We start from the raw sequence: 19,452 nt of genomic DNA, 5'->3' as shown, positions 1-19,452 counted from the left end.
TAGTACTCATTTCAGGTTGTGAAGAAGGAACTGAATGTTTTCATGGAAATGTTGGGACTTGAGACGTGTGTCCCTGTCGTCTGTATGCAGTCGGTGCATAATTGCCTTAATGCTGAGAAATAAAAAGTGGAATTTAATGTCGACAAGGCGACATTCGAGACTGGAGTGATATTGTGTTTTCAGGATTGTGCCTCTTGCTTTTGACATTTTCAGGAAAACGTCTGACAACTACAGCGAAACCAAAGACATGTTAGCAATGGCATGGTCGATCAGCTCTGAATCTTATAATAAGCGAATCTGTAGCGCTAGTACCAGAGGGGTACGGTGGTTTTCATTGTCCAATGTCTTTAAAGACAAACCCATAAGATGAAGTATGAAAAAATATATAATTTAAGTTCTTAAGATAAGATTAGAACATTTATCATTGCAAATATAAATTCAAATTTAAACGCATGCATACATCAGTACTATAATCCTTTGCTGGTACAATCTACAAATATGCTGTGTGCTATATATTAATCTTGCAGTCGTTTCCACCCATGACAGTACTTCCCTTCTGCTTCCATACTGAGTGCATGTCTCACACACAGACACACACAGAAACACACAGAAACACACAGAAACACACACACACCTCCATACAAAGTGCATGCCATGTCACACATCAGGCTCTGAAGTGCAAAACCATTAGGATGTAGAAGAATAAATAAAAAAATCACATCTTCAGGTCATTTATTTGGCACCCAAATTTATTTGAAATTCAGGACCTTTGCAATTCTCATTTATTTTTTGTTCTAACGGTTAATACAGTATTGAAAAAAATCGTGACATTTGCTCCTTTTTTTTAATGATTTGATCCATAAGCCCTCTTCTTTCCAGACACTTTTTGAGAACACATTCAAGTCGACCTTGTCATTAACTTAATACATTTTAACACAAGTCGACCACCGCAAAGGGACAAACCCCCTATAGGCCAACATCAGTACTACACATCTGAGAGAAAATGTCCGTTAGCACAGACAGGAATTGCCAGCGCCAGGAATGAGAGAAAGTGATGTTTGACAAAAAATCCATAAATCACAACAGTGAGAAACATGGAAATAAAGTTATAATTTGGCCATTTTCATCACAATTCTCACAATTGCTACATGTTTATGACATATGAGAAAATGAGATGGAATCACTTATATCAGCTTTTTAAAAATAAACTGTAACTAAGTAAGACAAGCAGTTTAAATTCAGATCAATAATTCTGTAAACATTTTTAACTAAATTTCTCTAAAATTCTGTAAACAATGATAGATATTAGTTTATTTTTATACATCTTAGATTATATTTGATCTATTTGATTACAATACATTTAGAGATACGGATATTAGTAACATCATTCGGAATACCTTTTATTTCAACATACATATATAAAAGTGACATTACCATGATTTATATGCTCCTTTTTGTGCAAAATGCTTTAGTAAACTATAATTTTGGCTTTTATGAGAAAACTTTAAAAAACATTTGTTGGAAAAGAATTATTCAATGTTGATGACTGAAAATTGTAAATGCTCCATGTAGTCTTTTTTTTTAGTGTTCAATTTTGTACTCTTTAGAAAATGCTTTTTATAAATATTTTGATCCAATTACACCCTTCTTGATACTGTGCAAAATGCAAGCGGTTCATTAGAACTATCCAATCAGACCAACGAATTCTGCAAGATCTGAGCCCCCAAGCTGAAATGCTGAAAGGCTGAAATGCAGGCCAATCAGGAGCGGAGACCCACACAGCTGCATAAGGCCTCAGGCTGTAAGGCAGTTTAGAGAGAAGACCTTCACTGACAGCGCCCTAAACTGAACATTTACCAGAGCTCAAAAACCACCAACTATTCATTCACTACCCTCTCGAAAAAACAAAGTGCACACCACTATTCTCAGCATAGTGTGCACTATAGTCTCAACTCAACATAGTGCCCACTAGACTCTCAACACAACATAGTGCACACTACAGTCTCAACTCAAATAGTGCCCACTAGACTCTCAACACAACATAGTGCACACTATAGTCTCAACTCAAATAGTGCCCACTAGACTCTCAATATAATGTCGTGCCCACTACACTCAACACAACATACTGTAGTGCACACTACACTCAACACAACATACTGTAGTGCACACTACACTCAACACAACATACTGTAGTGCACACTACACTCTCAACTCAACATAGAGCCCAATGCAGAACACTCCACAGTCCACAGAGCTGACCACTTCACCCCATTAAAAAAAGAGGATTCCCACTGGAGAGCCCCCCCACCTCCCCCCCAGCAAGATTTGGCACAATGAACATGGGAGACAGAAGTCAACTGAATAAATTAACACTTACATTCCACACTGTGACGCTCCACAGTCAACACTGCAGTCCGCTGTTCTAACACTACCTCCACTACCCCGGACACGCCCCTGCTCTGAACAGTAAGGTTATGTGCTGGTGTTGTAGCAGTAATAGATCAGTTATGTAAAGCCGCTGGTAATGTATCAGTAATTAAATGCGTCATAAGCGTTGGTAAAGCAATGCACTGGCAACGCATCAGCAACAGTGTTTGCGTTGTGTCCTTTAAGCACTGCGCTTTGATAGGACCGAAGTCCTCCTCATATTTCATCACAGGGTTGTACCTCGAGTTTGTAAACGGAATGACTGACTGCTGGAATCAGGGAGATTCACCTGTACATGTTGAAATGTTGCGTGTCGTAAGCGATCCCGGCCCTGCGAGACGTGCGCGCGTTTGCGTGTTCGATCTTTTGCTGCAGCGCTGAAAACCAGCAGGTCAGACAGCAGGACGGCGAAAGAGCCTGAGAATGAGCTGTGGTTAATCCAGGCCACACAGCAGCAGACACCGTGACACATTCAAAACAAAGGCATCGCGTTACGGCCCTCAGCCAAACCTGGGAACCGGGCGATACAGCGACACTCACAGGCCTGCACGTCTGAGATAGAGCACAAATAAATACTGCGTGTAAGAGGGAATTCACGTCAATCAGCTGGCCAAGTTTCCACAAGTTTAGTACAATCAACTGGCCACTTTCGCTTTTCTGTGTGTGTGTGTGTGTGTGCGCGTGTGCTTGTTCGTACTTGTATGTGACTACACCGTGTAACTGTGTGGTCTAGCGCAGGTGGGCTGTGATCTTGCAGAATTTCTCAGGTCAGTTTGAGCCTCCTGATTGGCTGTCCGTAAGAGGGCGGGGTTTACAGGTCATCGTCTCCAATCCCCTCAAAGGCATAGTTGCCATGGAAATTGTTACCACTGATGTCATTACTGGAGTTTGAAGTGCTGATCCCACGCAGAGTGACAGAGGTGAGCTTGGTCTGCAGGTAAGAAAGAAGCAGGAAAATACACACATGAACACTACCCAGGTAAACACACAAAACACACACACACACACACACACACACACACACACGAACACTACACAGGTAAACACATAGGAAAACTTCACCGTTAAGCACACACATGCACACTATACAGGTAAACACATACATGAACCACACAGGTAAACACACACACACACACACACACACAGGAACACTACACAGGTAAACACACAGAAACACTACACAGGTACACACACACACACACACACACAGAAACACAAAGCCTTCACATGAAGACTGAACTCACCGAGAGCTTGACCATCTGCTCCCGGTTTGTATCCGGGGAATCCTGAACGTGAGGGAAGAGAGCAGATGAAGTTTACCCGACACGTTACTCAATAAAACAAACTGGTCCAGTCTCTGCGGGGGTGTCTGATGTGTCTGCTAGCTGGGATGTTTTGCTGTCAGTGCTGCATGTCTGTTAAGTAAAATGTACGAGATCTTATATGCAACGTGCTCAGTTGTGCATGCTATGTGTGTTACTTGACGCTTGTGCTCTATGTGGTTGCTCTGTGTTGCTCTGTGTTGCTCTGTGTTGCTCTGTGTTGCTCTGTGTTCTTTACCTGCTCAATGTGTTGCTAGGTGCTTGCTGGTGATGTGATAATGCCTACTCGTTGGTATGTATGTGTTAATATGTCATAACTCAAAACTCATGTTCCTTTACGCTTTTCCATCGACCTGTCCAGGGGCTGCAGACGAAAATCAGCCCCAACGGCTAAATGTGGCGCATTAATGTGCACGGTTCCTTCTTTTAATAAATAAATACATAAAAATTCACAGGAGGGACTCACCAGGATGGGGGGGGACTTCACAGCGTGCTGACTGTCGGACCGATGAAGAGACCCATTGTGCCGCTTCTTCAGCATCTGGGACAAGCAAACAAGGCAACAATACAAACATTACATTACAGCCATTTAGCTGAGGCACGCTATACAGGTAAACACACATGAACACCCTAGGTAAACACACAAGAGCACTACACAGGTAAACACACGCACAGGAACAGAGGCAAACAAGGCAACGTTACAAAAGTTACATCACAGCCATTTAGCTGACGTTTTTATACAAAACGAGATGCAGTTGATTAGACTCAGCAGGGCTCAATGGGCTTCAACAGCTGCACTGGTCTTATTGTGACTACACTGGAGCTTGAACCAGCAACCTTCCAGGTCCCAGTCAAGCACCGTAAGCCACTCAGTTATAGAACCATTTAATTCACTGCAGAAAGTCAGGTGAAGTTAAATGAATATGGTAAAACGGAGAGCTCACTTCGCTCAATAAGATGAGTGCTGACTCCAATTTCTTTCCTGTTGCTATGCAACAAAGTCCCATCCCCTTAGGTAGCTATGAAGAGCACATTCCAGGTTGGGAAATGTATGAATGAACACACACACGCACACACACGCACAAGCACACGCACACGCACACGCACACGCACACGCACACGCACACGCACAGGCACAGGCACAGGCACAGGCACAGGCACACGCACAAGCACACACGCACAAGCACACACGCACAAGCACACACGCACGCGCGCGCACACGCGCGCACACACGCACGCATACGTGCACACACACGCGCACACACACATGCATGCACATATATACAGACACACACACACACACACACAAACGAATACGTGCACAGATGCACATATACAGGCACACACACACATGCACATACACACACATACCTTTTTGATGCTGCCTCCAGACTTCTTCACCATCAGCTCGTCCACCATGGACTGCAGACAGATGCTCATCATGATGGCCTGGAGAGCAGCAGAGAAAGCAGGTTACAAAAGAGCCGCAACCTCCCCTTTAAACCAGAGCAATCCGGCCCTCCCCTTTAAACCAGAGCCATCCGGCCTCCGCTGTGTGTGTGTGTGTGTGTGTGTGTGTGTGTACAGGTGAGTGGTTTATGCGCGCGTGTGTACAGGTGTGTGTGTGTGTGTGTGTGTGTGTCTGCGTACAGGTGTGACAGGTGAACTCACCTGAGGGCTGGTGATGGTGACCCACTGCAGGCGGTCCTTGCTCATCAGGTACTCGAAGGCCAGCTCCAGCTTCACCTCACACTTCCCCCCACAGGAGGGTGCCGCCGTCCCATTGGCCACTGGGACTTGCTGCAGGAGAGAACCAAGATACTAATGCCCACAGCAAGATCAGCAAAAAAATGGCAAGATCAGCTTAAAAAGAGTTTCAGTTCCCGACATAATAAAACCAGGCCTCACTACTCAGCCTGCAAAGATCAGGCTAGGAGAAAGGAGGAGAGGAAGAAGGAGTAGAGAGGAGAGGTGGGGAGAGGAGAGGAGGAGAGATGGGGAGAGGGAGGAGAGGAGTGGAGGTGAGATGGGGAGAGGGTAGAGAGGAGAGGGGCAATGTGGGGAGAGAGAGGAGAGGAGGAAGGAGAAGAGAGAAGAGAGGGAGTATACAGGAGAGTGGAGAGGTGGAGAAAGGGAGGAGAGAGAATAGCAGAGAGGTGGAGAGAGGGAGGAGAGGAGAGAGAAGAGAGAATAGCGGAGAGGTGGAGAGAGGGAGGAGAGGAGAGAGAAGAGAGAGAGAATAGCAGAGAGGTGGAGAGAGGGAGGAGAGGAGAGAGAAGAGAGAGAATAGCGGAGAGGTGGAGAGAGGGAGGAGAGAGAAGAGAGAGAGAATAGCAGAGAGGTGGAGAGAGGGAGGAGAGGAGAGAGAAGAGAGAGAATAGCGGAGAGGTGGAGAGAGGGAGGAGAGGAGAGAGAAGAGAGAGAATAGCAGAGAGGTGGAGAGAGAATAGCGGAGAGGTGTAGAGAGGGAGGAGAGGAGAGAGAGCATAGCGGAGAGGTGGAGAGTGGAGGAGGGATAAGAGAGGAGAGTGGGAGGCTTACAGACGAGGTGACACGCCAGCACCTCATGCGCGTGACCTTGAAGCTGCCCTCCTTCACGTGCTCGTTGGGAAGCCGCACGTGGAAGTTGAGCTCGTTGTTCCCGGCGCTGACGATCACGTGACACCCCTTCTCCGGGAAGTCCGTGATGCTGGGATCAAACTTAATGTAGCCAAAGTACTTCAGGGTCTGAGCCAGGCGGATGAACTACGGTTAAAACGCAAAACAAAGTACTTCAGGGTCTGAGCCAGGCAGATGAACTACGGTTAAAACGCAAAACAAAGTACTTCAGGGTCTGCGCCAGGCGGATGAACTACGGTTAAAACGCAAAACAAGACAAATACCACACATGATACGATCCATCATGTATAAATATCACTCGCAAATATAAAATAAATATGTCAAGAAAGATTCCAGGTGGAAATAAGCAGGTATGGAATCACTTAAGAGCAGGATTTACTTGCAAAACTGTAAATAAAAGGAACACATAAGACCACAGACAGCAAAAGAGGCATTTTCCACTTTCAGTTTTTTTTTTCAGATTTGGGGAGAAACAGGTCATAGCACACCTCTTTCTTTGAGCCTTTCTCCTGGAGAGACTTGAGCTGCCGGTGCTGCTCCTTATTCACCAGGATCCAGCCGCGCTCGATATCAGACACAGTCTGCAGAGAGACCACACAGCTCAGCACAAAACCTGCTCACTTTAACCTCATTTAATACAATATTACACACACCACACCACCAAACCTACTCACTTTAACCTCATTTAATACAATATTACACACACCACACACCACACCACTGAACCTACTCACTTCAACCTTATTTAATACAATATTACACACACCACACACCCATCCACACACACCACACACACCACACACACCACACACACACCACACACACACCACACACACACCACACACACACCACACACACACCACACACACACCACACACACACCACACACACACAACACACACACAACACACAGACACCACACACAGACACCACACACAGACACCACACACAGACACACAGTGTACAGGGAGAGTATAAGCTCTACCTGGGCATACAGCAAGTTGAGTCCCACTCTGTTGTCCATGACATCACTGTCGTACGCAGAGTCCCAGTAGCTGCAAAACACGGAACGGAAATTGGGGAGGGTTAGGGTCAGAATCAAGGTTAGGGATAGGAATACAGTAACGGTGTTATGGTTGAAAATAAAGTTAGGGTTGGGAATAAAATAATGGTCTGATGGTTGAGGCAAGATTAGAGTTATGTTTAAGAGCTAAGGAGAGAATTAATGCAAGCATCAGTCATTGATTTTTGGATGATACAATTCTTTTCCACTGTTGATATGCAAGGCTAACACAGCCTCATACATTTTTATTTATTTTTTCAGTGAAAAACACTTTCTATAATTAATGACGTCAAATACATTTCCTTGTATTTCTCTGGGGCCGTTGATGATATTTCGGGTTCAGTTCGCTCACCTCTTGCGCAGGACGATGTGGAACTCTGGATTCCTCAGACTGGTCACCGAGACGTACGGTAGCTCAAACTCCTGTAGCTTCCGTACAACTGGAGAAACACACACCAGCTCAACGCTCAACACACCAGCTCAACGCTCAACACACCAGCTCAACGCTCAACACACCAGCTCAACGCTCAACACACACGCTCAACGCTCAATACACACGCTCAACGCTCAACACACCAGCTCAACGCTCAACACACCAGCTCAACGCTCAACACACCAGCTCAATGCTCAACACTCAACACTCAACTGTGTGTGACACAGATGAAATGTGTGAACACAGGGCTCCATACAGTTAGTCTGCAGTTAGACAGCGGTCAGTAGACGGGCGGTCAGCAGTCGGGCGGTCAGCAGTCGGGCGGTCAGCAGTCGGGCGGTCAGCAGTCGGGTGGTCAGCAGTCGGGCGGTCAGTAGTTGGGCGGTCAGCAGTCGGGCGGTCAGCAGTCGGGCGGTCAGCAGTCAGGGTGGTCAGTAGGTACTCACAGCTGCAGCCACCATCTGCTCCTTCCCGAATGAGAAACAGGCTGAAGTACCCGACCAACTCGTCAGGAAGATCCAACTTTGTGGCCACAGCCTGTGGATTCACACACACAGGGGAAGAGTATGAACTGCAGAAAAACGGGACCAAAAATATTGTACAAATATTAACAAACCAAAGACGTACCTCTAAGACGTCCTCTGTCTGATCTGAAGTGAGAATGCTGATCCTGACTTTTTGACCATTGGACAGGTAGATATCCAGCTCAGCTTCTTCTGTTGGGATCTGTTGAGTCTCCTATTGGATAAATTGATTCAGTGATTCAGCATGACGGGTAGTGAGTGACTCCTGTAGTGGCCGGCCTGTAGCGTAGCGGTTAAGGCGAATGACTGGGACACGCAAGGTCAGTGGTTCTAATCCTGGTGCAGCCACAATAAGATCCGCACAGCCATTGGGCCCTTGAGCAAGGCCCTTAACCCTGCATTGCTCCAGGGGAGGATTGTCTCCTGCTTAGCCTAATCAACTGTACGTCGCTCTGGATAAGAGCGTCTGCTAAATGCCAGTAATGTAATGTAATGTAATGATTCAGTGATTCAGTATGGTGGGCGAGGAGTGATTCAGTGTCAGTGTGGTGTGTGAGGAGTAATTCAGTGTGGTGTGTGAGGAGTGATTTAGTGTGGTGTTTAATGAGTGATTCAGTGTGGTGTGTGAGGAGTGATTCAGTGTGGTGTGTTATGAGTGATTCAGTGTGGTGTGTGAGGAGTGATTTAGTGTGGTGTGTGAGGAGTGATTTAGTGTGGTGTTTAATGAGTGATTCAGTGTGGTGTGTGAGGAGTGATTCAGTGTGGTGTGTTATGAGTGATTCAGTGTGGTGTGTGAGGAGTGATTCAGTGTGGTGTGTGAGGAGTGATTCAGTGAACGCAATATACCTGCTGAGCTTTGCGCAGAAAGCTGTTGAACAACTCGCTGGCTCCAAGGAGGGGGTCCTGTCGCACTGAGGGAAGAGTGGGGGGGTTCACGTTAAAACAGAGCAAGCGCACTGCTGCTTAACCTCCACACATCTCACTCACCTGTACGCCCCTCCCTCCCCCCACTCACCTGTACATACCCCCCACCACTCACCTGTACATACCCCACACACTCACCTGTACGTACCCCCCTCACTTACCTGTACATACCCCACACACTCACCTGTACGCCCCCCCCCCTCCCCTCACTCACCTGTACGCCCCCCACTCACCTGTATGCCCCCCCTCCCCTCACTCACCTGTACGCCCCCCCCACTCACCTGTACGCCTCCACCTCCCCTCACTCACCTGTACGCCCCCCCCTCCCCTCACTCACCTGTACGCCCCCCCCCACTCACCTGTACGCCCCCCCTCCCCTCACTCACCTGTACGCCCCCCCTCCCCCCACTCACCTGTACGCCCCCCCTCCCCTCACTCACCTGTACGCCCCCCCCTCCCCCCAATCACCTGTACGCCCCCCCTCCCCTCACTCACCTGTACGCCCCCCCCCTCCCCCCACTCACCTGTACGCCCCCCCCCTCCCCCCACTCACCTGTACGCCCCCCCCCCCTCCCCCCACTCACCTGTACGCCCCCCCCCCCTCCCCCCACTCACCTGTACGCCCCCCCTCACTCACCTGCCTGCATGTACTTCTCCAGCTGTTCCCGGCGCTGCTCCAGCTCGGAGGGGGTGAGGGTGAAGATCTTCTTCGGGGGGAAGGTCGGGACCACACTGCTCCCGTACTCCCTCTTTATCTGCGGAGCGAAAAACACAGCAGTTCTTTCAGGGCGAGAAGACATGATACGACCTCTGGGCTCCCAGTTGTTGTTTTCAGATCGTTGGAGGTGGTTCCGTTCGTGACATTTTCCTGACTAGTCTACGCTGTCATCTGATTGCAAAGAGGGCATCCAAGCTGCCAATTTGGTAACCCGTGAGAAAATCACATTATGTACACTCCATTCAACCACAAAATGACCACAACATGACACTGGTTCCAAATAAGGGTTTGCACTTCCTTTCTGTACAGGAAGAGGAAAAGAGAGTGAAGCAAAAACAGAAACGGTAGAAATAGTCTGCGCATTTGCCTCCCAGATGAATAGGGACACATTGTACAAACATAATATTGACAATATTGCAATGAAGTCACACTGAAATTAATTCAGCGCTGTTATTGGCTGTTATGAAAGTTGAGGTTGGAGCGGCCATGTGCTATTGGCCGTTATGAAAGTGTCATTGGAGCGCTTTGTGCTATTGGCCGTTATGAAAGTGGAGGTTGGAGCGGCTAGGCCCTATTGGCCGTTATGAAAGTGTCGTTGGAGCGGCTAGGCCCTATTGGCCGTTATGAAAGTGTCGTTGGAGCGCTTACCTGCTCATGAAGCCCCAGCAGCTGGCTGTACCGGACCCGGCAGTGCAGAACTCCATTGACGTGGATGTTGTAGGCCTGAGAAATGGGGCGCGGAAATTAATTTCACACAGCACCCCAACTCAATATAAAAATTGCACTTACATTAACATTTTTGTCATTTAGGAGAATGTTCCTCAACAAGTGGAAAGCATCAAACCGATAAACCGCAAACACGCCTCATCCACTTATATAACAGAGCTGGACAGACATATATATATATACACACAGGGCGTCTTCACGCCATTAGCACACTGCACCACACCCTTGCGTTGCTCAACACGGCGCAGGCAGTTTCACAAACAAGGACCAGCACGTCTCCCTGCATCGCTCTGATCAGGCTGGCTGTGTTTTGGGCGTAGTGGTTAAGGTGCATGACTGGGACCCGCAAGGTCGCCGGTTCGATCCCCGGGGTGGCCACAATAAGATTGGACTGTCTCCTGCTTAGTCTAATCAACTGTACGTCGCTCTGGATAAGAGCGTCTGCCAAATGCCAATAATGTAATGTAATTTAATGTAATGTTTAGACAGTAGAGAGCAGGAACATGCGATAACCCCGTTTCTGAAATCCACTGCATTCCTGTCTGTGTGTGCTGAAAGGGAAGCTTCCCTGCTTGGCGGCATTTTTAAAACCCACATCGCGGGTTTTTACAAAGTAGCGACGGTGCTACTTTCACACAGATTTATTTAGAGGCTCTCAGGCCTTGAAACAAATCCTCAGTGCACGCCATTATCAATAATTCACTAAAACCGGGACTATGTCCAACCATAAATCCAACCAACACTGCTTAAATATAAACAGCTGATCAGGCAGTTAATGTTCTACGCTCAGTTTACCACAGCATGCATAGTTCAGTGCTGACACACACACAGACAGATATGAAAAGCTCACACACACACACACACACATATATATATATATATATATACACTAACCTACGTGTAGTGAGTACACCCCCCCCCCCCACTAAAAATCTGATTGGCTTTGATCACAAGCTCTGCATGCTTGCCCTTATACTGTGAGGTTGTTCCTGGCTGTACTACACACTAGAGGAAGAGCAGTTTCCCTTTTTACCCCCTGTTTACACCACATTAACATGAAACTGCACCACCTTCCACAATCAGTGTCTATTTTTACATCACATTAAATGAAACGGCACTACACTACACTGACTCCCCAAAAAGGACATTTCACAATCGTAGTGATGTCCCATTTTCCTTATTTTCTATTAGTAGTGATACATTTTCCGTTATGTCCAGGAGCGGAAGTAAATATCGCAACAGAACTTAATTTGAACTTGCATTTCACCACTTTAGAAACTAACTGCCCTAGTTTTAGTCACCTCGAGCGTTCGCCTCGCCGCGCCCCCCGCCCGCGACCGAAGCAAAATCCCCTGAAGCCCCGCGGCCGACACCGCGCGCGACGCCTCCTCGTCAGCTGACCTTGGAGGAAGCGCTGCCCGGCTGAAGTTCACTGGAGGAAAGGCGCTTCCTCCGCCGCGATCCGGAGGGTCTGCCGACTCCGCAAAAAAAACAAGGACAAAAACAGCCACAGCGTGGAGCGGAGCCAGCCAGGCTCAGGAAAAAGCGCACGCGGTGCAGTCCGTTAGTATTTGGACAGTGGCACAATTTCCGTTCCGCTTTTTAGGCTCTGTACTGCAGCACATTTGATTTGAAATTATGCGCGCGTGGATCTGGTTTTCTATTGCGAGTTTTGTCACCGATTTGCAGCCATAGATATTCGAAAAACAAGTGATATTGAAAAGGACAGAATATATCAATTTATATTCAGCGCCTTTTCAAAAGCATTTGCCCCCTTCTGGATTTCCTTGATTATGGCATACAGTGCAGACTAAGTATTTGGATACTGGTATAATTTCTGTTCATTTGGGTCTAGACATCCAACACATTGGATGATTTGAAATGAAACAGTGAATATGAGGTTAAAGTGCAGATTGTCGTCTTTAATTTGAGGGTATTTACATCCATATCAGGTGATCCGTGTAGAAATGATATCCCTTTTTATTCATAGTCCCTCCATTTTAGGGAACCAAATGTAATTGGACAGTTGGCATCTCATCAGTTTCTGATTAGTCCGGTGTATTCATCTGCTTCTTTAATACCTGTATAAGAGAGCTTTCAGCATCTAGTCTTGAATCAAGTCTATTATTGGTGTTTGTCAGCATGCGGGCCATAGTTGTGCTAGTGAAAGTCACGGAAGCCATTATTACAAAGCTATCATTGTGGAGTACAGAGGCGAATTAAGGAAAAAAAAGAAAAGAAAAAAGTATTTGTCCCAAGACTTATGGAGCTCATCGTACAGTAACACTGGCTAATTAAACATACAGATTTACCACATGAAATGCATGTCCTATGGGCATAATTAACATTGTATTACATACAAAAAAAAACGAATCAAATGAAAACGGCTATGAAGTAATTTCTTTGGAGGGCCCAGGACACCCCTCCATCACACACGTGGTCCTTTTTAATAACGGAAAAACAAATCTTCCCATTTTAATTCACCGTAAAAACCAAAAAGCAAACCTTCCCCTCCCCCCAGGGAGGAGAAGCACACAGAAACAGCCTTGTTCCAGCAGGCCTGGCAGAGAACAGGTTCATCAGAGGCCACCGGTGGGGCTCAGGCCTGGCTGCACACGCACGATCTACACGCTTCTGTCAGTGCACGACGAGCACACGTCTACGGTCTCGCTATCCCTTCATCCCTCACCTGGGAGCAAGCGGCCCTTTTTGAAAATGGTGTTTTTATTAAAATACCTCACCAAAAATTCCTAGCATTCCAGACTTTTTCAGTGTTTTTGTTTTGCAGGAAAAGCACCCCACAAGCAGCAACGTTACCACAGGTATGGTACTTATGAAAATATGTTTGAAAGAGTACTTTGGCCTGAATGGTTTTTCAGTTATTCTTACATTTCAAACACTTCAATGTTATGAGCAGTGTTTGTTTTCTTTATAGTCTCCATCGTCTTAAAATGGGGCAAATAGAGTTCTAGGCAATTGCCAGTTTGGTTGTCCAGTTCAACGTGCAAAATAGTCTTAGAGCAGCAACATGAAAGAAAATAAATTGTGATGCACATTGTGAATGGTGATGTGATATTTTGGCTATATCACCTACCCCTACGGCACAGGACATTCCGGCACAGCCTTGTTTATACTTAACAAACGCAGAAGACCACCAAAATCTGATTAAATAGACAACATCATTGGTCATGCTGACAAAGCAAGGAATTGGTTTCACAATTACTTACGCGAAAGCAAGTGACTCTTCAACTTTTTGAAGATAAACATAACTGTACCGCACAATCATATCATCAGCAAAATGAGTCATTGGAATATACATTTCCATGCTGGTGACACCTATAAGCCTTTGCACCCTGAATCAGTCTGGCTTTGGTATACATACAGGCTAGGCTACACTGGCAATCCTTAAACTAAATCCTTAAAAGCTGGGAAAACGAAATGCATACTTTCCTCTAAGGCACTGAACTTGCATATGCATACTTTCCTCTAAGGCACTGAAGGGACACGCATATTCACTTTAAACAGTGATCTAACTGAGCAAGTCTCGCACTATAAATATGTACCAATGCAGGTAGAATGCCACAACATTTATCTATTAAAAGGTGCATGGCCTCTATATGCATTCTGCCGTACTGAAATTGTAAATTATTTAACTAAAACCTGCATTGCCTTTTAGGTACTGGGACTTCCATGTTTCACAGACGTCATCATACGCCTGATTAACACACTCAAGTTGTCATTTTAAGTGGGTGTTTCAACATAATCTCAACACAAATTAGATATCAGGAAAGGCATACCCTATATGTAGCAGACATTATTCTGCAACAGAACATTCTGGGGAAATCAGAATTGCAATGTCTTAAATAACCTCTCAGATTCACCTTATCCTCTCTGTCTCAGTCAGCTGAAGAGCCAAAATATGATGCAGAGCACAGCACAGTGTCAATCAAATCAAAAGTTCAAAGCTCAATACAGAGAACAATATGTAGATAAAGGGAATACAAAGGGGAAACAGGACAACACTATGCAAGCATACAGGTACTCACAACTCAAAATGTATTCTGTTTAATTATATGCCATTGTTTATAGTAACATTGCTGATATTACCATGATGTCTGGATGGTGCTATTCCATTTATTACCAATACCAACAGTAAGTTGGACTTAGGCATTCAACAACAATATCAACAGTGGATATGTACAAACATTTAGGACCAAGCTGAAAAGTCGAAAGACTATAAAACGAATCGCACCATTTGTGAAAGACGGCGAGACACTGTGGTGTTCGCAATCGGAGGCCAGACTATTGAAAGAAAACCCATAAAAGAATTAATACACCGTAAGGGATTAATACACCGTCATCAATGTGCTTGTTTAGCAAATACCTGGACTTTATTGCCATGTTGAGATGAGCATAGATTACTAATTCCAAATCACTGCTCCCCATGATCGATTCCTGGAGCTAATGCGTTTAAATGATTAAATGAAACCTGCGTTTTTCGACTGGATCACTTCACTCGTATTAACTTTAGTGGGTGATATGGACGAACCACAGCCAGCACATAAATCAACTACTGATGCGGCAATATAATACCAAATGGTCCACTAATGCCATATGCAACGACGCATACCAGCTCTTGCAGACAGAATATTAATCGAGATATTGAGAGGAACAACTGCGCCACAGACGTTATTAAGTCGAAGTGTATGAAGCGATCACGATATATGAAAACAGTACATTACGCACGATATGCTACTATTGCTAAACAGGGTTTTTTTTCCACACGACCCACAGGCAAGACCTTTGTTCAATATGTATAGACTAGGCCAAAACATGAGACGCCACAGTAAACTTTTATTGTACGGTGATGTCTGCCTAAACGTCAGTTTCATAAACGCACATATTCATGTTTATGACAAAGAAAATAATCTGACAGTAATATGCATAGCCTATATATCTTGACTTAAGATTTATTTATTTTTATCCCCCCAAAACACAAGCCTAGAACTGCTTCTATCGGCAGCCGAAAATACAAGCTACACTATAGCTACTACTGCTCAAATACTTAAAATTCATAACCATGCAGCTACAAGGTTTGCCAATTCAACAAAATCTCTGGTGGGACACGAATGAAAACCAATTGGGCTAGCATACCTAGCTAAATGATAGCGCACTGCATTCGGATTTTACAAGCTAATCTTCTCCATCGCGCGCATGAAAATACACCAGAAATTATTTTAAAATAGACACCATGAAGATCAAAAGGAAGACGCCTTCAAGGGGGAAATGCGAGAAAAAAATGAAGCCACAACTCACCACGTATGTTGATCCGTTTTCACCTGAACGAACTTCCGTCTCGGGAATGGAAAAATGCATTTTACCATCCAAATATATGTCTGTAAGTCCTCACAAACAAAAGCTCGCAGGAGAAAGGCACACAAATCTTGTACCGAGGGTCCAGGGGAGCGATCGACAGCCAGACGGTTATTTTGAAAGCAAGCCGTCTCCTTGCACACCCTTTGTGGAGATAATCAACTGAGCTGTTCGGTCCACTGTGAGCGGCTGAGGCGTTTACCACTTCTCGTGTTGATCCCTTTCTAGGGAGATTTAAGAAGAACTTGGGTGAAGTCGGGAGCTAAACTTTCCCCAGTTTTCCTTCAGTAGCAGCCATGTTGTGACTCAAAGTATTTCCACATTAACTCTTGGTGCTCATTAGGCTGGTTTTAGTCGAGATCGTTCTTATTTATGCACCAAATAAAAAGGTTACACAACCTTTGGTTCCAGTGACGTTTTTACCAACATACAGTTAATCCCATTCAGGTGCACAGCGTGTCAATTTGTGCAGGACTTCTTCCGAAAAAGAGGAAACAAAAAAAGCCTTTAATGGTACATACGACTGAAGAGGGGAAAGAATCCAAGTACGCCAGTTCTTCTTTCTTCTCAAAAGTATTAATTGTGACGCAGATTATTCGAAACAAGATACTTTAACATGTGATTAAAACTGTGAACGTCTCCACGAAATACCCTACTATTAATGGTGCTGCTATTTCAATTTGTTCAAGGGCTCCCTTGCACCGCTCGCTCACGGGCCATTGCAATACGCCAGTGGATTAAACTATTCAAATAAAAGGGGTGACTTATGCTTTCTCAGCAATAGCAAAAACGCTATAACTAAACAATATAAACCTGTAAACAATTGCGGTTCATTTACTAGCGAAATATATTTTTATTATTTTCAATTTACATGATCCGTTTGCCACACACGAATAACACGAACCCTTCATGTTTTTATGGGACATTCCAAAGTGTAGCACGGTCAGATGACCTCAAAGAGATCCCAGAACTAGCAACAGTTTTTTTTTAACAAATTCCTATTGATGTATTGATTCATATTGAGGCTTACTAAAATATTTACACATTAGATAAAATTCAGTTCTTTGAACTACAGTGTATTTAACTATATCCGAAATATGTTGTAGTGTATAAGGTATGAGACGGTGGCCATGGATAAAATCAAATAAATGTAAGATACTTGGAAACCTACGATTATTCAATAAACGACGGAATATTAGTATTCAACTTTAATATATAAGTATGAGTTGGCTTAAACTATATAGGAAACAATCCTAGAAACATGACCCATACAACAGAGGGAGTTATTGGGAACGGATAAAGGGGACAGTGTCACTATATATGTAAGCCATTTGGATTTTAGATCAAAAGATGAATATGAAGCAGAAATATACAATTTTACAGAAACAGCTGTTTTTGTGTTGACTCCCCCAGTTTCAGCCATCCTCCAGTAAGTTAGCAGATGACTGACAGGTATTTCCTTTTGCCTGGAGTGTTCACACATTACGTCTCGTCAACCCATCAGCCTTTGCTGTCATGTGGAGATTGCATTTGGAGTCAGGCATACGCCATCATGACCAGACCAGAGAGCTACCAATGGCTGAAAAACTACTAAACCTGTAAGCTGAAATCATTAACCTCCTGAGACCCTGCTCCCTCAAATGAGGACACTACATTTTGGCTTCCCTGAGCTCAATACCGTATTTCTCTTAACATTCAACTAAAAATAAAATATGTTTTGAAAATTCCTGGGTTCGAATCCCGGTCGGCCGGGGCCTCTCTGTGTGGAGTTTGCATGTTCTCCCTGTGCTCGCGTGGGTTTCCTCCGGGTACTCCGGTTTCCTCCCACAGTCCAAAGACATGCAGGTCAGGCTGATTTGAGAGTCTAAATTGCCTGTGGGTATGAGTGTGTGAGTGAATGGTGTATGTGCCCTGTGATGGACTGGTGTATTCCTGCCTTTCACCCAATTTATGCTGGGATAGGCTCCAGCCCCCCTGCGACCCTGTTCAGGATAAGCAGGTTAAAATAATGGATAGATGGATATGTTTAGAAAATATTTTCCCTGCGTGCTTTTGTCAGCCAAGACATTTTTATATAAATATGGGCCTAAAGATAGCACAGACATTTGCAGTTTCGAAATAATTGATGAAAGAAGAAAGCATGTGTGGTCTCAGCAGTAAAAACCGCACGTGTCGGACAAGGGAAGTAAACTGCAATCGATGACAGATGCTTCCTAAAAAATAAAAACCTTAAAACAATGGTCAGTGACATCACCAGCAGTTTCCAGAGGAGAAGGGTGAAAATATCATGGCACCATACGCAGACCGTCAGAGCAGAATTGGGGAGGCTACACTGGGAGCCTCTGATTCGAAGAAAGAATTAAAAGGCTAGATTAGAATTTGCCCCCAAAAAATACAGAGACAAGTCAGAAGAGTTCTGGAACAAAGATTCTGGACCTACAGTATGATACCAAAATAAACCTAAAGTACCAAAGTGATGGAAAGCCACAAAAGTGTGGAGAAAGGAACAACCCAAGATCCAAAGCAGCCCCCCTTATCTGTGAAATGTGGAGAATGTAGTGTGAGTCATGCTTCTGGAACAGGCCGACTCATCTTTATTAATGATATAACGGAGGATGGCAACAGTGGGATGAACTGTATTCTGAGGTGTAGGCTAGAGCTAGAGTTTGGCTGGCTATGTACAAAGATATTCCTCCAGCCTCATTGGCTGCTGCATCATTCTACAGCAAGATGATGCTAAAATCCACTGCCTACTCAACGAAGGCTTTCATCACTGAGGATGAAACTGGAAAGTTTTGGACTGGCCAAGTAGTCAGTCACCTAACTGAAATCCAATCGAGCATGCATCACTTGCTGAAGAGGAGGCTGAAGACAGAAACCTCCCAAAACAAATGACTGGTGATGTCAGTGGGTCACAGACTTATTGCGTATAAGGGCTATGCAACCACATATTAGACTTTACTGCTTTCTTTTGAATTAGCCTATTAATTTGCTTTTGCGCTCAATACTAAAACAGCTGTTTCTGAAAAATATATATGAATGTAAATACCATGAAATTAAAGCTGATTGTGTGTACCTTTGTTTTATATTCACCTTTTGATCTCAAATCCATACAAAAATACATAGTAGTGAAACAAATTTCTCTCTACTGTTCTCATACTTTTGGTACATACAATCCACACATACTGTTTGGCGTACTAATTTAGCTCTTTTGAATATTATTCAGGACATGCGGGTGACATCATTGACTGTACAATTATTGGACAAATTACATTATATGGCTGACACATTATAACTCATTATAATGTATTTTATTCTGCATT

The 19,452-nt window shown here is 44.7% G+C and overlaps 1 protein-coding gene across 1 annotated transcript; it reads right to left on the bottom strand.

Annotated features, from left to right (window-relative positions):
* Positions 1–731: 731 nt before the first annotated feature.
* On the bottom strand, positions 732–16,849 carry snx17 (sorting nexin 17). Its single transcript, XM_061242389.1, has 15 exons — positions 16,073–16,849; positions 10,679–10,753; positions 9,950–10,067; positions 9,235–9,299; positions 8,492–8,602; positions 8,311–8,401; positions 7,784–7,871; positions 7,354–7,423; positions 6,857–6,949; positions 6,291–6,494; positions 5,421–5,549; positions 5,121–5,198; positions 4,216–4,290; positions 3,672–3,713; positions 732–3,358 (listed from the first exon to the last, which is right to left on the bottom strand). The coding sequence occupies exons 1-15, from the start codon at positions 16,130–16,132 to the stop codon at positions 3,239–3,241; spliced, it is 1,419 nt and encodes a 472-aa protein (XP_061098373.1). The 5' UTR covers positions 16,133–16,849; the 3' UTR covers positions 732–3,238.
* Between the last annotated feature and the right edge of the window lie 2,603 nt (positions 16,850–19,452).

This window comes from Conger conger, chromosome 5 (genome assembly GCF_963514075.1).
Source record: "Conger conger chromosome 5, fConCon1.1, whole genome shotgun sequence".
NCBI lineage: Eukaryota > Metazoa > Chordata > Actinopteri > Anguilliformes > Congridae > Conger > Conger conger.
Note: the sequence above shows the minus strand (reverse complement) of the source record. Positions and strands in the feature narration are given on the sequence as shown.